Genomic DNA, 18,421 nt, shown 5'->3' with positions numbered 1-18,421 from the left:
CAGTTGTGACTTTTAAAAGCTACAGAAATATGAGGTGTACTCTTTCTTTTTTGTAACACACCGCTCATGTCTTGTCCGGATGTGTAAAACCTTCAAATTTTATTTCATTCACTCCTTTCTTCTTTTTCTTTTTTTTTTCTTTGGTCTTGTCCGAATGTAAGTGAGATCTCAGAGGACTGTTGGTGTTTTTAGCTCTCTCTTCCCCCAGACCAAACTGAAGAGCAGTAAAGTAGGTCAAGGGGAAAAGTAGGACTTAAAACCTGATGATCTAGTTATACTCGTTGATTTGGGGTTTTTAGAAATGAATAGATTTATATTTGTCACTAAACACACACAGTTGCATTAGAGAAACATTTCTGGAACAACAATTTTATAAATTATTATCCCCATTGACATAAAAAAAGCTGTAAAAGTAAACCGAGCCAAAGCCTGTTAGTGAACATTAACCCATGTATGTAAATCCCATCGGACAATTTTTTTTTTTTTTTTTTAAATTCTGGGTTAACTGATCCTTTGGATTATTGCAAAGTGTCCCACTTTTGCCGTCTCCCTCTGTCACCCACCTAGGATGGTCTGGTCAAGGCCAACATGGAAAAGCTGACATTCTACGCCTTGTCAGCTCCAGAGAAGCTGGACCGTATCGGAGCCTACCTGTCTGAGAGGCTGTCAAGGGATGTGGCTCGGCATAGATACGGGTGAGCTTCAACTGTAGTCTCTTAAACATTTGGTGTTTGTGCGTCTTTTGTGTTTATTCTTTGCCACATATCAGTTTATTTAAATCTAGCACAACTGAAGCTGTAACATAAAAATTCTGGGAAGATTTTGAGGTGGCTTGGCTGTTGGTAATAGGAAAAGTGGTGCTTGTAATATCCTTTCATCAAAGAGATTTGTTCTGATCTCTGCATAAGATCTGAGCTTATCTAAGCGCTTAAGACTGTGCTGTAAAAATCCTTCTTTGTATTCTGCGTGCGTGTTCTTGACCCTGTTTCCTCGTTACATTCGAAACTCACTGTCACTATCTTCGCAATATAACCAACAAGACATGGAGGAAAATGGGTCTGTTTTTAATAAAAAAGAACACGATTGGTTTGGGTTATGCGTTGTGATGTGTTTGTTCAGTCTGCACTTACTTTATATTCCAGTGAAGTTGTTTTTCTCTGAGCACCCTGCAATGATTCTCACAAATGCAAACAGCCTGTACAGATTATATTTACACTTGGCAGAGTCCAGCTGAATATGCTCAGTCTCCAGAGTTTGTCTGGGAAAGCTTATCTTATTTTGATTTCTTGCAGGCACAGACTACATTATCTTCAGGGTTAAAGTGACTCTCTATTCTCTCTTTTGCAATTCCAGGTATGTGTGCATAGCCATGGAAGCCCTGGACCAGCTGCTGATGGCATGTCACTGCCAAAGCATCAACCTGTTTGTGGAGAGCTTTCTGAAGATGGTGCGCAAGCTTCTGGAGTCAGACAAACCCAGCCTGCAGATCCTAGGAACCAACTCAGTGAGTTTCCAGAATTTCACTATTGCATTATATCAGTTTGATGACTCCCATTGTTTATAATGAACCACCAAAAACAAACAAACAATCAAAAAAAGAAGACTGGTAGCTGCATTTCTCTGTCAATTTTGCTTTGTGGAAAAATAGGTTTGCATACTTGTCTTATATCTACAACAGAATTAAGTGCCTGTAGTATAAAATAGTAAAAGTATGGAAAACAAATCAAGGGGTGCAATGTTGCTGGATGTTAGTCCTTTCATTCAGATTATATTATTGGATTTTAAACATAGACACTTCTTTAGTTGATTTACAATTTAATAATCAAGAAAACTTGCCTAGCTATAATGTGTTCTATCTTTTCAGACACAAGTCAGCTGTTTTAGTGATATAAATTTACAGAAATGCTCTCACACCCAAGCTGTTGGATGTTAATGTGTCTTAGTTTCTAAGCTTTCCTGCTGCAGCAAATACTGCCCATTTGAGTGGATTTAGAGGTATTATCTGAAATTGACAGGGTGCATTTACTTTCCTGACGTGATGGTAAAAGGCGAGAGATGTTAACCTTGAGAGAATACTGTGTTGAGAAAGATCAGAGCTCAGGGACGGAGTGGTAGGCAGAGAGAAGTGATGAGTATCTTCTGATGTGGGAAGCAGCTATCAGCACTGTCTGCTGGGTCAGGAGAGGACACGTAAAGGAAATCAGATTAGCTTTAGACTATACGGCCGATGCTCTGCAGTCATCTGTGCAGGCTGATGAGACATGCTAGCTTGTCGCTGTCATTCTGTCTTGCACACTTTTATAAACCCAAAACACAAATACAAAGCCTGACACACTCAGCAAGTAGAAGAAATTTATATATACACACAAAATAAAATTATATAATGTGTGTGTGTGTATATGTAGAGCACATGCCTATGGGACAAAATCAGGCCCTTCTTAAAATTTAATCTGGCTGCCAGGTTGTAGCTGTGACCTGCATAGCCTTGTGCACATGACAAACTAAACAGACCTCCTCCGCACCCGCAAGTTAAAAAGCTGCATATGATAGAATGCTTAATGAAATGGAAAATTGAATCTAAAGACAGTTTCAAGTGAGGCCAGAGACTGAGTAGCTTACCTCTTTACTGAGTTTAAAAAGGCCCGTGTATTAATTTACCGTGAGACAATTTCTGTTACCAAATAATATAATTTGCAATGTTATTTTATGTTTGAATTCACACACCAGCAAAGACATGAAGACACAGAACAGAACCTTCAAAAAGTCACTGAACTGAAAAGTGCTTTGAAACTCCTCCATGATATGTTTTGAGTGCAATCTCAAAGTGATGAGGCTTGAAAGGGAAGTCTAAACTGTATGGTGCAGGTAAACTGTGCAACAAAGATCTTTTCTTTGTTATTTTAATTAAACTTCCTATCCACCTGTCAAGCTGTGGTGTTCAGACCTGTGAACTAGGCTAGGTAAGACTTCCCGACATATGTGCAAAAACAAAATTAAAGTTTTATTGCATCAGGATGTATTTTGTTGTATTAAATGTGCTCAGTACTGCCAGTAGGTGTCAAATTCAGGCTTGTGAAACAGGTTGTTGTTAGTTGGCTGTATTGTACCGTTCTTATAGAGCCATAAAGCTACGTGCACACTCATCACACAAGGCTTTGTGACTAAAGGCTGGTCAATTGTGGACATTCCTGGTTCTGGTTGCCTAGGTAACTATAATTTATTTACTACGAGGTCATATGTCACTCATTGGTAGCTGCTTCAGTCACTCCTCTGGGAATAAAAATGTTTATCTCTGTGCCCCCTTCTTTTCTCACACACACGCACACACACACACACACACACACACACACACGCTTTGCATCTCCAGAGGTTGTTTTACCTGTAGTTGCTTGAAGTCGCCAAATGCCCTTGGCTTTCTGTGACGCCTCCAGTGTGGACATTGCTTGAGATCTTCAGTTGTTCATTCAAGACTATATTTCAGTACATAAATGACGCTATACCTCTGCATGGTATACTAAGCATGAGGGCCCCGAGCATGTAAAAGTTCCTGCCCTAGTTCTGTGTGAATCACACAGAAGTGACACCATGTGTACAAACTGTAAACTACATTGAATTGACATAAATTACACAAATATTAAGACCAGCCAAAACCATGAGCAGCTGCCATACAGCTTCTGACTGTCTTTGTGTGCACAGTGTAGCTCATCAGAAGCAGGTCAGAGTCAGAGAGAAATGAATTAAAAGGAAGATTAAAGAGGTTATTACAACAGGACTCAAACTTGGCCAGATATTGTTGCACTCTGTTTCTCTGACTAAAACCTTCACTAAACCTTGTACTCCTGAGAAATCTCTAACACAGCCCTGAGCACCAGACCTATTGATTGTGTCAGCCTGCTTTTATTTCTTTGGAATCTGTGATTGAGATGATGGAGGTTTTCTCTGTTTTCTATTGCCTCTGGTTTTGGACACTATGCTAAAATTCTATAACTAACTGAAAGCAATAAGAAGAGTTTCAGCATAGTTGATACATTAATACCTGGAAGCTGCCCATCATTACTGCCAGTAACACTGGGCAGCTTCCAGGAATCAACTGTGGCAGTAAATTGCTGCAGCAGCTGAGCGGCTTCACAGGAACTGTTATCGGCTCGCTTCATTTAATTTGAAGCGAGGATACTTCAAGGATACTTCATTAAATTTCAAAAACCACTCCATGCACTCATTCTCTACACAGGAAATGATTCAGCAAGGACGTCATTAGATGCTAATTTTCTACACTTCTGTGTTACTTTGCATGGCATAATTATGATTTTCTGTATTGACTTTTTATGATGTAATTCTTGATTCACATAGTATCATGATCTGGCTTGATTCTAAAGAAATTCACTTCATAATCTATTAATTGGAGAGTCGTGTGAAGCTAAATGTCAGCCTGTTTACTTGGTGACATTTTCTTGCCCAGTGGGATAGCCTCCCTCTGCCCTGTGTTTTTCACTTTTAATCCTGTGTTAAGAGAGCTCTAGTTTGGCTTTAATTTAGCAGATATGCACCACTCAGATCTCAGGTTATTGGGCTTGGGCTTTTTAAGGAATGGGCATATTATTGTAAATCTTTTAGGCTGAAGTGTATCTGTATGCTATTAAAACTGGATGTCTTTTTTTCCCCTGTCTTACCTTCTTCTGTCGTTAGTTTGTAAAATTTGCCAACATAGAAGAAGATACGCCATCGTACCACCGCAGTTATGACTTTTTCGTGTCCCGCTTCAGTGAGATGTGCCATTCAGGCTATGAGGACCCAGACATCCGCACCAAGTACGTAACAGAGACGCTCGACTGCAGTAGAGATGGAGTTGTTAAATAAGTGCTATTCTGAGTCTACATGGGTAGTGTTTATTTTTAGTTTTTATTCCTTTTTTGGACATTTTCTTTTGTACACTTAAAAAAAAAGAAAAGAAATGTTAAGTCATTGCTTTCTATTGCTGAAAATAGACTGTAAAATCGTTTGACAAATCAAATATAGCTTTGACATGGAAAAAAAAGAAAAGAATAAAAAACAGAGCAATTCAAATAACAAAGCTAGGTGCAAATATAATTTCCTAAATATGGTTACCTATTTATAGGCCGAGTAACCAGTCAGATGGTTTCTGTGTGCGTGTGTGATTGTTGCTGTAAGGATCCGCATGGCAGGTATCAAGGGTCTTCAGGGTGTGGTGAGAAAGACAGTCAATGATGAACTGCAGGCCAATATCTGGGACCCTCAGCACATGGACAAGATTGTCCCCTCTCTGCTTTTCAACCTGCAGAGTGGAGAGCGTACCGAGAGGTGAGTGAGTGCAAACAATAAAATGCAAATGTGGATTACATATGCAGCAGAGTAGATGTGCTCCATTAGCTTTTCAGTGTAACGTATTATATTAAACATTAACCATTAACCTCCTAGTACCTGGCGTCCACACATGTGGACATCACATTTTGGGTTATTTAGACCAAAATACTCAATTTTGCTCTACAAGGGCCTGATATCCACTTACGACGACATTATACTGCTATTGTTCTATCAAAATTTTAAACGAATATGTGGCTCTCATTTTTCTTAGAAACAAAAATTAGGTAAAAAAAATATCTGATAATTCTTTGGGTCCTGATGAATGTAAAAACAATCAGCCCAAATATCAAAGAGAAATTAAAAATACATGCTGTGGTATAATAACTAAGATGAGGCTTTTCATAGTGCTTAACTGGACATGTGAACTTCAGTGTAAGCGTTTCATAAAAATCATCTGGTCCATACCACTTCTGAAAATTGAGTATATGCAACCTCAGATGAACAATAATATATGACATATTACAGTGTGCTATTGTTTATTTAATACAAATTAAGCCAAAATGCAGAAGCATTGTGTGAAAAGCACCCTTATTGCTTTCATAACAGTTAAGAGGGTAAGTAGCAACTAGCTCCTGCTAATAAATTTGATTATTTGCTCATCAGTGAATTTGAGAACCTCTATAAAGGCAGTGGTTTTGGCAGTCTGCAGGACTGAAGCGTTTGGCCGAGAGGGGAAGTTTTTAGCAGTGATCTTAGGTAAGTAATTGCTGCCACCCATCAATAAGGCCATATCCAATCAATTTGAAGTCCATCCTTCCACAGTGAGAAAGATTATTCACAAGTGGAAAACATTGAGGACAGTGGCCAATCGTCCCAGCAGTGGACCTCCCACCAATTTATTCAGCCAAGCTCAGAAAATCTGCAAAAAAACCTAAAGCTTAAATGTTGAAGTTTATGACAGTGCAAGGGTTACCAGGAGAAAGTCTTTTCTGTCTAAGTTGCTCACAAAGGAGCTTAAACACACCATTTAACGTGTGGAGAGAAATTTGTTGAGTTAACAGCAGCTAGTGTTGACCTGCCTGCCTTAGATAACACAATCCAGATACACGATAGCCAACTGGTGTTGTTTGTCTCACATTAGGCCATATTTGTCCTGGCTGTCTAGCCAGCGATCACCCATGTCATTCATCATCACTGTCATCACCGACAGCTCTGTTTCCCCTTTTGGACATCTGGTAACCCACCCAGAGCAGCCAAGAACAAGGAAACCAAGACACGTGGTTCAGATTCCAAAGAGAAAAGGAGTGAATGTGAAAGGAGGAAAAAGCATGCACAGAAATATTGCAATGGGTGAAGAATTAGAGCTCACAAACACAGAGGTAGAGGATGCCAGCAGCAGTCTGGAGTTTCTCTCTCTTGGCTGTATTACACATACTCAAATTCACTTTGACGTCAATGCCGAGATCTGAAAGTTAGGAAAGCAAAGAGGGAGGGCAGCAAAAAGAACATTGGGAGATCTGGTGAAGGATAGATAATGGAAATTAGAGTGATAGAAATGGGAGAGTTATTCAAAGACGGAGACAGACAGATTTATTGCAACAGGGAGTCACATTTCATTCTCAGCTTCTCTCTGCTCTGTGTGTTATCCCCCTGCTGTGCATCCTCATTTCCTCTCACACTGGGTCTAGCTTGTCATTACCCACAGCAATCAGTACAGAGCCTAATTACCTTACAGATGGTGGATTTTCAAATCACGTAAAGATCAGCTTTAGTCAACCTTCTGACAGCTGGGACTGGGAAAGTTTATTGATGCAGATGACAGAAGCTCTCTGGACTTTGTTTTGTGTTTAAACTTCAAGAACACATGTAGTTGCCTAAAAAAAACAGAAGCTTGTTGTTCATCTGAGGTATTTTTCACATAGACTCATAAACAGCACATCTGAGATCAGGTAGCTATAGCTAAGTTCGCTTTTTCAAATACTGGTGATGCAAATTTGTCCTCACAGCAGATGTTTACTTGAGAGAGATTGCGCGGGATGAAACAACCTTTTTCTGCCACAATGCTTTGTAACCACTGAACAAATAAAGAAACTTTAAACAGCATGATATTTTTTTTTTCTGCAGCTGACAGAAAATATCACTGAAAAACCTCACTGACATCAGCTTGTGTGCTCTTGCTAGTTTAGTGTGTTTTACTTTATTTAATTTTTTTTAATTTTTGCGTATTTTAGTTTTGAATACAAAAGATGGGGCAGGAACTCACATTTGCTCCACGGAAACAGCAGGCAAGATGAAAGAGTTAGGCTTTGAATAAATAATGTCATCATTGGTGGACTACCCGAGGCTAGTCAAGACCAAGATGGAGCTATGGCGGATGTTTTTAACTATACATGAGAATGAAAAAGGGCTGGACACGAGAGCGAGAGACCACACGATTGACATGAAACGTTTGCGTGTACAAATTTGGACACAGTACGTAAATGCGTCAAACTGCAGACAAACTGCAGAGGGTAAAGTCAGCTCAGAAGCACAGCTGCAGAGATTCAGCCGTACAGACTGTGTTTGTGTAAGAAATAGAGCATTTGTTGAAATGTCATTATATTAAGTTAATTTCAGTGCCTTGCCTGTTCTCTGTTCTCTCTCTCTCTCTCTGTCTGCACCCTCCCAATTTGCCTTCCTCTGCCTCTCTCTGCTCGTCTCCTCCCTGCCCCCCCCCCCCCCCCCCCCCCCCCCACTCCTCTCCTTTTCTGCTTCCTCACCCTCATCGCTCCCTGCCAGCCGCTCTCCCTCTCCGCTGCAGGCATCAGAGAAGGAGAAGGAAAGCCCGGTGGAGCTGACGGAGCGCTGCTTCAGGGAGCTGCTTGGACGAGCCGCCTATGGCAACATCAAGAATGCCGTCACGCCCGTGCTGATGTGAGACAACCAAACAGTCGTATTCATAAGAAATAGCCTCTGTTTGTGATGTGTTCCTGCATGCGGTCGTGTGGTTTGTTTGTTTTTTTGTTTTTTTTAAACATAGTGAGTAAACTTGAAGACAACGCTGCATGTCAGGCGCATCTTAATCTTTACACTAATGGGCACGTGGGGCTGTGACAAGGTCAATGCAAGGTTATGGAGTTGTTCTTGAATTGTGACTGCATGGTTTGCAGATGGGACATTTAAATTCTATATTACTGCATTTATTTTTGCAAGACGTGATCTTATTTAAGTTTTTCTTTTTTGTTCTACCAATACATTTCTGATTTTTTTTTTTTTTTTTTTTGTATTTGAATTTATCCATCTTGGTTGTTCCTCCTGAAATTAAGTATTTTATCTGTCTTAGCCTTTTCCTGTCCCCACATTTGCCCATGTGCGGGGGCTGTGCAGGGGTGTTTTGGAAGTTGTGGCTGACCTTTTAGTTGGCAGGTACATAAGTTAATAGATTGGATATAACAGTATGAATATTTCAGGCCCTTGCAAATAGAGGTAAATGTTGACTACATTATGGGTTTTAAAAATGCCCAGTTTTAGGTACTTTGTAGTGCCTCAATGCCTTTTTCTTCATTTCTGTTCCCATGTCCTACACACATTTTCCTTGCACACTTATATTTTACATTTATATTGTTAAGCAAATCCGTTTTAAATTATCTGTCAATTTTAGTCTCAGCAGTCGTGTGCTCAGCTTAATTGCACATTTTCCACGTTCTATCAATGTCAGATTGAGAGAATGTTTTTAAGTATTTAATTACTTACTGTAAAGCAAACCGTATGTCATAGTAAGTATTTATCTGTGCACTACTAACTCCTATTTTCAGTTTTACATTCATTCTTAAACCCAGACATGATGTATGCTGTCTGGACTAAATGCGGTCTTTATGCCTTACTGCTCTCCATCATCCCTACTGCTGTGTTATTACATCCTGTGTATCCAACCTGTTTCTCTTCCTCTGTTCATAACCCCACAGGCACTTAGATAACCACTCTCTATGGGAGGGAAAGACCTTTGCAGTGCGTTGCTTCAAGATCATAATGTACTCCATTCAGGTGAGTGATACACTGCCATGATATCCTTCACAGCCTTACCCTTGCCTCTTTTCTCTGTCTCACACTCTGCTGACTTCATTACTAGGTTGAAATGGAATATGGAAAACTTTTGTATGAATTTTTGACCACCATGTTTTTTTTTTTATCTTTGCAAGTGGTTATTGCACATTTTAGTGGTGCAAAGAAGAAATGTGCTTCAATATTCATGAAGTTCTCACTGATTTCAATTTGGGCTTCAGCCTATTTGCTCACAGCTGTGGTTCATTTTGGGCCTGAATGAAAAATGCAAAAGGAGTAATGCACTTTATCACCAATATCCAGTTTTTAGTTTGCCATTTAATTAAGCGTATTACTTCAATACAACAGTTTTCTGTCACTTTCTCTCTCACTCTTTTTTTCTTTTCTGTATTTTTCTTTTTTTCAAGACAGGTCAATAATTTCCTCGGTTTTTTGTTGTTTTCTTTCAGTCCCAGCACTCACACTTGGTAATCCAGCAACTTCTCGGTCACCTGGATGCGAACAGCAAGAATTCAGCCACGGTGCGAGCTGGGATAGTGGAAGTCTTGCTGGAAGCAGCTGCCATTGCAGCCAGTGGTTCTGTAGGTAAGTTGCAATCCTCCAAGGTCATGTAAAGTCATAAACACATAGAGATGTGAATGGTTTTTTTTTAACTATAAACTGTGTATTTGCAGGTCCCACAGTGCTAGAGGTGTTCAACACCCTGCTGCGGCAACTTCGTCTGAGTGTAGACTACGAGCTAACCGGCTCATATGACGGCAGCACCAACATCGGCACTAAGATCATCAAAGCTCACGAGGAGAGGCAGCTGCAGGAGGCTGTAATCAGGACCATTGGTGAGTCTGAGTGCTTTGTATTTGTTAGTGAGGGAGTGTTTAGTAGATGTATGTGCAAGTAGTAATTGTTATTACTAGGTATGTGTGTGACTATATGTGTGTGGATTGCTGCAGATGCTATTTGGCAACAGAATATTAGTTGGTTATATTATTATTCAACTAGTATGTTCCCATGCTCCAGCATGGTTTGGCCTGTTTTTGCTGTTAGTAAATGATAGGCTGCTTTTATAATGCGTTGTGTGTAGGTGCATTAAAGCAAAAAAACAAAAAAATCACAGCTCATTTTAGCCTGTGGTTGCATGGTTGCCAGGCAACCTTATAGCGTCATAATATATCACGCATAGTTTCTGGATATAAACTACATGTTACTGCTGTAAAATAAAAATGATGTAATACTTTTAAAAGTTGTTACAGGAGCATAAATGCTAAGAATTGGTAGGTGGTTGGTTGGTAGGTAGAAAATATCTGGTACACATAAGAACCTTCAGGGGCCTGAAATATATCTGTAAGCTGACCCTAGCACTGCTGACATTAGCAAACAATCAATCAACAATCAAAATACTTTAATAATCCCTAAGAAAAGTATGTAAAGATATCCACATGATTGAAAAGAAAGCTATTAAAACAGGCGAACACTCTTAAGTACAAAGTAAAGGACAAAGAAATAAGTAAGAAAAAAATTAAAGTAAAGAGAACAAACAGGAGCAACTGAAACAGGCTGGTTGATGCATGCTCACTGAGTTTCAAATAATCTGATATTGTGTGCATGGATTGTTCTGGTTGGCTACCCGTTTCAGTGACATGTAGAGTGCTTCTCAATTATTGGAGTGACTAACAGTTTCAAATGGTGTTTAAATTACCTACGTAATATTTGTGTAGGCAGTGTTTAATGTCGCCTATTTAATTAAACTCACTTTGATCTCTTCTGAGTGTTTTCCTATATCCAGGCTACTCCACTAGTCTTGTTCTTTTTCTCCTGTTTAAACAAATAGTAAATGAGTCCCTTGGAGGATTCCTAATTACTAATATAGATTTTTTTCCTTTTCTTTTTTCTTTTGTTGAACATTTTATTTCATTTGGTACAAACTGTCTGGTTCTGTCCCTTTCAGGTTCATTTGCCAACACTCTACCAACTTACCAGAGATCAGAGGTCATGCTCTTCATTATGGGAAAGATCCCTGTTCCTGGAATTCACCTTACTTTGCCCTCCTCGGACTCTGGGTAAGTTGACTCAAACAGTATTCACCTGTATGTTGGTAAACTTAAGGGCACAGTCTTTATTTGCTGTTTGTAATTCCAGGCCTGAGGGTACCAGGATGATTCAGGTTATGTTACTCAAGTCCTTGGTCCAGGTAAGTTATCATTTCTCAATGATTTAATTTTTAAGAAACTTGTGGATCTTCATGAATTTATAAAGACTGACACGAAATGCGTATTCCTATCAAACCGCATGATTGTAAAATCAGTGGCCTTGTTAGGCTTTATGGGCAAGTTCTTGATCTTTGCTAATGAAAGTCTCAGAAGTGTCACTTAAACTAAGATAGTTTGCGACACTGTCGCAGCATAAGAGTCTCTCAAGTTATTGCTAACTTGGGAAATTATAACCACACTGCAGTTACCTTGATGTTCCAGTGCATGTTCAGTTTTGTAAACTATGTGTGGGATTTGATCATCCCCCTCGTAGGTAACTGCAGGTTTCCAGACTACCAACATGCTGACAGCGCTGCCCAGCTCTTTCTTGGAGCCCCTGCTGTCCTTCTCTCTAACCGAGGATCCAGAAGTCCGTCTGTTGGTGCTGCAAATCCTCCTCAGTCTCATTGACAGGCATGAAAACAGGCCCAAGTTTGCCAATATGAGGTGTGTGATTGTTTTTGCAGGAAGATTGAAGGGCTGAAGTGTTTTTATACTTCCCTTATAAACCCATACTTCAGTTACAGTTTGTGTCTCTTTGGTCTTCTTTCTGTGTAGCAGCATCTCGGACATCTCTGTGCTGAAGCTCAAAGTTGACAAGTGCTCCAGGCAGGACAATTTATTCATGAAGAAGGTAATTTTTTAAATTTATTTAGTTGACAACCTGTTCCGCCTGCTGAACAACATCCCTGTGAATTATGTAAATTCACATAAACATTAAATATTTATTTTAAAATAATTTTGACAATAAATCTTTACACCAATGTATCTGCACTAGACATTTCGAGTTCCATTTACCCTGCGCTTCATCCATTCACAGCATGCCCAGCAGCTATATCGCCACATCTACCTGGGCTGCAAGGAGGAGAGCAGTGGCCGGGAGCACTACGAGACCCTCTTTGCCCTGTTAGGTCTTCTCAGTGTAGAGCTGGCCAATGAAGAGGTGGTGGTGGACCTGATTCGCCTCGCACTTGCCTTGCAGGTATAAATGTAGAGTTTTAAGTAGCCTGTTTATTCCCCGAGGTGCATTTATCTACTACATTTGTACTACAAGATGAAAAATATCCTAATCGCAGCTTAGAAAGCGTCAGTTTCACATGTATCATTTCACAAATGACACTGACCATCAGCTGTAACACTGGGACAGTGTCATAGCTGATGGTTTAAAATCAAAAACAAATAAAATGACCAAACATTACAAGATGAGAACAAATCCTTCTGAGGTAGGGTGTTTCACAGTGCGGTGTCTCTGTTTCCTTTCCAGGATCTGGCTCTGTCCACCGACGAGGCTCTGCCTGTTTATAACCGCTGTGCTGTTCATGCCCTTGTCGCCGCCTACCTCAACCTCATTTGCCAGCTCACCACCGTCCCAGCCTTCTGCCAGCACATTCACGAGGTGTGTGTCTGAGCCTCTTTGCGTGTCTGTGTTTTAATGCTACTGTAACTGTTTGTTTATCCCCTGACTCTCTGCCTTTCAGGTAATTGAGGTGAGACAGAAAGAGAGTCCTTACCTTTTGCCCGAGGCCGTCTTTGTTGACAGTCCAAAGTATGTACCAGCTGCAACCCACAAGTGTTTAATTTGATATTCAGATACACAGTAATAATTTTAAATTCCTGCTTTTGAATGCAGTTTATTTTTCTTCCTAGATTGCATTCTTCACTGGACAAAGTAGAAGGAAGTGTTTTGTTCCTCCAGTCAAAGATCACAGAGAGCCTTGGAGGAAGTGGTTATAATACAGAGAGACTCGCCACACCTTATGTCCCTCAGTATACTGGTAAGGAGTCTAAAACTAGTCGTTCGGATGCAAAGGTCTTAATTTCTCTGGGGGTTTTTTTTGTTTATATTTCCTCTTTTTTTCATGTCACTGTGCCAGCAGCAGCTGAGATTGTGAGCATTTTGTTTTCAGGTTGATGATGAATTATCTTTCCATTTGTTCATCCCTTCTATTCTTGAGAAAATTGCTTTAAAATTTGGTTGTCAAAGTTATCCGCTTGGAGTTGAAGATGGACCCAATACATTCTGGTGGTTCCTGAGGATCACTGTGACCTCACAAAAAGAGGTTTTTAGCCATAACTCATGAATTCATATAACAATTATTAGAAACATTCACAAAGATGTCTTGTAGGAAAAGTGACATTTTTTATTCTAAAGGTCAGCCTTACTATAATATAATACTCTTCTATTATTTAAGAAAAGGGGAGATTGTTACCATATTTCATATTTGGTCAGATGGTCTGAGTTGGTGCCATCAATCCTTTGTACCCACCTTGAAGCTGTATTAACACTGTGCAGAGTATGGACAGCATGACTCAGGCGGTTTGCAGAGGCATATGAACATGTGGTGAAAAAAGTTATTGAAAAAACTCAATAAATTTTCTGCACTCTGCTTCCAGATGAGGACCGTCTGTCCAAGAGAAAGAGCATCGGTGAGACCATCTCACTTCAGGTGGAGGTTGAGTCCCGAAATAGCCCAGAGAAGGAAGAGGTGAAAAAAAAGACTTCACAACCTTGTACCCTGTACCCTCAAATGTACCCTGTACAAAGATATTTAACATAGATTCTTGTTCTGGTCTGCAGAGGACTCCAGCAGAGGAGATCACATTTGAAACCCTGAAAAATGCCATTGGTAAATCCACTCTCTTCATTTGCAAAGCCCTTTTTATTAGTTTACAATGATGGATTGATGTTCTAAATGTTGACGTAATTTACCAAAGCATGACAGCAGGGAACAAATACAAACTACTTTTGTATAAAGTGTCCGTGAACTTTGTCTTGATGTTTTCACTTTGAGGCACACGCTACATTATATTGCTTTTTGTCTCCCTCTAGTGGACAGTGTGGGTATGGAGGAGCAGGAGAGGGAGCGGAGGAGACAAGTGGTGGAGAAGTTCCAGAAGGCCCCCTTTGAGGAGATAGCTGCCCACTGTGGTGCCAGGGTATAGACCCCCTACCCTGTTGAAAAATAAAAAAAAAAACTGCTTATGTGTGTGTGTGTGTGTGTGTGTGGGGTGTTTTTTAGTTTTTTTTTTTAAAGAAGGTCTTAAATGTATTGTTTTTGATGTCTTCTGTCCCTTATAGGCCACACAACTGCAGAGCAAACTAAATCAAATCTTTGAGATCACAATCAGGTAAGGGACAGAGCTTTGGGATGGGAGTAGTCAATAATAATATGGATGGCAGTCATTCTGACTAACAGGAGAATACCTGCATTTTTATGTTTTGGAACTAACAGCTTTATTTTCTTCCTCTTTCTGTTCAGACCCCCTCCCAGCCCATCTGGAACCATTTCATCAGGTTACGGCCAAAGCCAGAGTCGATCTGTACCCATTTACGAGATGAAGTTTCCTGACCTATGTGTTTACTAAACCACAAAGTCTTCAGCAACGTAAGCGTACAGTAGAGCCTTCAAGGACAGAGAAAAGATTTGAAAGGGCAACCGATCCTCACTGTAAAATCGTCTTGACCGTGGAATCAAACAGCCACAGTGCACGTGGGACAAACTCAGCTGTAACTAAAGAACACCTCTTAGCTGTCTGAGATTTTATTTTAGCCTCTGATTGCAACAAAAACAAGCTCACCAGTGTCTATATTGAGCAGGAAAACAAACGTATTTCACTCACTTCTACTGCATCAGTTACTCATCCCTAGAGACTGGTTAGGGACCCCTGGCAGCCAGCGGCCTATTGGGAATGATATGCAATCCCCGATCAGTTGGCGAGTGGTTGCTGGAAATTGATGGCACTTGCCTGGTGAAATTGGTTGCAAAGTTCACCTTCAAATAAAAGTTGTGCCTAATTGCTGAAGCCAACATGTCTCAAAAGGTGCAGCTTTTACTTTGAAGACAATTTCATAGCTGCTCAGTAAGTAGTTGGCGAGTGTTTGCAGATAAGCTGGTGTCTTCTGTGCAAACTAAAGACAACCTCCTGCATCTGCCACCAACTACTTGCTGGCAGTTTGCTGGCATATTCATGTCTCCAGGTGGTCTCAAGATGGTCTCCAGGTGGTCTCCAACCAGTCTCTAGGCCTGTGTGACTGGGGACTGGGATGTCTGTAGAAACTCCACTGGTTGGATTTTCAAATTAGAAATTGTCAAGAACTGTGAGGGGAAAACTTGACCGACTGGATGTTATTTATTGTCTTGAGAATGAGTTGAGTAGTCGCATGCCTGCGACTGGAAACTTTTTGATAGCACTATTATTCTTGTGCATTTTTTTAAACTTGTTTGTCCCTTCCAGGGTGCCATACTACCTTTGATCACAAAATTAGATTGCTAGACTGCTTATTAATATTATTATTATTTTTTATTTTTTTAATTGTTTTGATGACCAGAAAGAGTGTTTGTGGAAACTGAAACATTTTAATTTACTTGATTGTATTTGTGTGTATGTCTGATTGTTGTATAGACATAAAGGTAATTATCCTCATCTCCCATGCCACTTAGCTGCTGAGCATCCATCTTTTAGGCTTTATTGTAGCTTGGTTTTGCCTTCTTAGTGTTACCCAGAAGTGCTTTTTCGCCTCTTTCTGTTTCTTTTACCTAAATATTAATCTATTTAGTTAAAACACATTGCACCAGTCATGACCACACTAAAGGATTTACAGCAATGTTTACCAGATCAAATGCTAAAAAAACATTTATTTTTCTCCCCTTTCCATATAAATGTGTACATACAGAGGAATATATAAATCTTTAAGCTGATGTACAGCATAAGGATGTTAATGTGCGTGTGTATATATACTGTATATTCTAATTTTAGACTGCCTCTGCACTGGTTGTGTTCATAGATAAAAGAGAAATCCACTTAGTATTCAGATAGACAATGTTAAAATCTCCAATAAGTAACCAGCAGCACGTGAAATCCTAACATCTGAGCAGCCCACAGGAGAAATTTGCATCATCTCAAGGCCAGTATGTCACAGCGATTAATAAAGGGTTACCGAGGCAATGCTGGAAAAAGATCATTTTCAGCTTTACTCAAACAGGTTTCATTACCATAACCCTGACCTGCATTGTTTCCATTTACATTCTCAGTCCTGCTGGAATGAGTTTGCACTATGATTTTTTTACTATACCGCAGCTTTTTCAGCTGCATGTCTCAGCAAGATTCAAAAACATCTAAAAGCCCAGTGTGTGCACAAACACACACACAGGTATAACAACAAGTATGATGGCAATAATTTGTCAAGAGTCTGGCTAACACGGTCCAACTGTAGGTAGCAGATCATGTTTGTGCGTTTCTAAATTGTGCCTGCTGTTGTTGTGGTGCTGTGATGGTTCAGTTTTGTGACATTTTTAAGAGACCACCCCTCACTCTCTCTCCCTCTGTGCTGCTTCTGTGAGTGAACCGCACCCGTTCCAGCCGTTTTGCAACCATCTTGTTCAGAACAGAAGACGGTGTCTAGTTCATCCCTGTCATGAGCATTTCCACTGGCTCTTCTTTTGTTTTTTCTGTTTTTGAATGTCATGTCCTGTGTATATCCGTGTCAGCACATGCCAGTGTATGTGATCGTCTGTTCACGTTTACCCCTTTTTGATCAGTGCGCGAGTGAGCGTATTTATGTGTCTGTGCTAACGCTCGTACAGGTGTGTGCGTGTCTGTGTCATCATTACCGAAGACCAAGCTCTCCAGACGTAGTTTACAGTTCTGTCCAGTGACTCTTTCCACCACGTTAATGCAGAAAAAGCTACTTAAGAGCCGTGTGCAGCTGTCTAAACCTTCCAGTTACACCTTGTAAAATTGTGTTTTCAGCATCTTGAACTTGGCAGTGAAGACCTGTAAATCTATCAGTCCGCGTGTCGTCATTGCATCGCGTAATGTAATATTAACTGACGGTAATCCAAACTTACTTTTTGTCATTACATGTCTGGTTAATAGCTCTGTTTTACAATTTAGTGCTGTAGGTCAAATCTGTTCTGTGAACTTTGCACTTTAAAAACTGGAATACCTAGTGAGAAAGGCAGCTTTTACATGGAGAAAATGCCTTATGCGTGTCATACCTGACTTTGCATGCTAGTGGATGTTACCGTGTTGTAGAATAAATTTATCTCTAACCATGAAAAGTCTGTCTTCGTTTTAATTTGCCTGCTAATGGAAACTCTCTGAGACGAAGAAGGGGATCATCGTTTGGTAAAAACCACGTCGACTCATTAAATCCGGCACCACTGTTCGGTAGTCGCAGTGTTCAAAGTAATGTTTAATTCAATTACCTCCTGTTGAGGTCATCTGAGTACGTGATCCATCTCCCAGCACATGAGTAGCACATTTTTCCTATAGTGTAGCATTTTCAAGGATCTGAACTCACAACCTCAAATTCACGTCACACTATTATGTATTCTGAGCCTGGTGTCACAGTCGGCTATGAAATTAAACAATCTGAGAATTAAGAATTAATTAAGCAGCTGAAGCTCAGAGTAGTGCTGATTTTCTGTGGTTATGCTTCAGGTCCAGTGGGTGGCAGTCTAAGTCTGGCTGCATTTTCATTAAACTTATGCACAATCATTCATGGACTCTGTAAGTCCTAAAAAAATAAGAAATTATTTATCTCATTCTATTATAATGGTTTAATGAAAATGGTATGAAGGATTTCATGCATCCATACTGGTGACAGTGGAGCTGAATGAGTCTGGTAGAGAAGGTGCTCCACTGCTGTCCAGTAAGATACTCAAATCATTACCTCTGAATAAAGGATACTCCACCATACCCACAAGTTTAAAAGAAACTCAAACTCACCTTGTTGTTAAAAACGTTTAAATCCTTTTTCTTGTATTTTATCAGTCTTAATATTCAGAATTTTGTCCATTCCCCTTCCC

At 40.0% G+C, this 18,421-nt stretch overlaps 1 protein-coding gene across 5 annotated transcripts in view; it reads left to right on the top strand.

Annotated features, from left to right (window-relative positions):
• LOC147312571 (protein EFR3 homolog B) overlaps positions 1-17,671 on the top strand; it is a 30,761-nt gene extending 13,090 nt beyond the window's left edge. For 4 of the 5 annotated variants that reach the window (XM_086264068.1, XM_086264069.1, XM_086264066.1 and 1 more), the window contains 21 exons: positions 568-695; positions 1,354-1,504; positions 4,687-4,808; positions 5,170-5,319; positions 8,101-8,235; positions 9,267-9,345; positions 9,813-9,948; positions 10,038-10,199; positions 11,309-11,420; positions 11,500-11,551; positions 11,884-12,056; positions 12,168-12,243; positions 12,430-12,591; positions 12,874-13,005; positions 13,088-13,155; positions 13,257-13,384; positions 14,004-14,095; positions 14,188-14,236; positions 14,440-14,546; positions 14,689-14,738; positions 14,870-17,671. In XM_086264068.1, coding sequence (XP_086120194.1) covers positions 568-695; positions 1,354-1,504; positions 4,687-4,808; positions 5,170-5,319; positions 8,101-8,235; positions 9,267-9,345; positions 9,813-9,948; positions 10,038-10,199; positions 11,309-11,420; positions 11,500-11,551; positions 11,884-12,056; positions 12,168-12,243; positions 12,430-12,591; positions 12,874-13,005; positions 13,088-13,155; positions 13,257-13,384; positions 14,004-14,095; positions 14,188-14,236; positions 14,440-14,546; positions 14,689-14,738; positions 14,870-14,975 — 2,370 coding nt within the window. In that variant the 3' untranslated portion in view covers positions 14,976-17,671. The remainder of the gene's footprint in view (positions 1-567; positions 696-1,353; positions 1,505-4,686; positions 4,809-5,169; positions 5,320-8,100; positions 8,236-9,266; positions 9,346-9,812; positions 9,949-10,037; positions 10,200-11,308; positions 11,421-11,499; positions 11,552-11,883; positions 12,057-12,167; positions 12,244-12,429; positions 12,592-12,873; positions 13,006-13,087; positions 13,156-13,256; positions 13,385-14,003; positions 14,096-14,187; positions 14,237-14,439; positions 14,547-14,688; positions 14,739-14,869) is intronic. The other variant, XM_086264067.1, reaches the window with a different exon arrangement.
• The last annotated feature ends 750 nt before the right edge of the window (positions 17,672-18,421 follow it).

This window comes from Aulonocara sp. 'chitande type north' Nkhata Bay, linkage group LG15 (assembly GCF_057382095.1).
Source record: "Aulonocara sp. 'chitande type north' Nkhata Bay isolate Kocher_YH1m ecotype deep benthic linkage group LG15, A_spYH_male_GT1.1, whole genome shotgun sequence".
In the NCBI taxonomy this organism is placed as follows: domain Eukaryota; kingdom Metazoa; phylum Chordata; class Actinopteri; order Cichliformes; family Cichlidae; genus Aulonocara; species Aulonocara sp. 'chitande type north' Nkhata Bay.
Note: the sequence above shows the minus strand (reverse complement) of the source record. Positions and strands in the feature narration are given on the sequence as shown.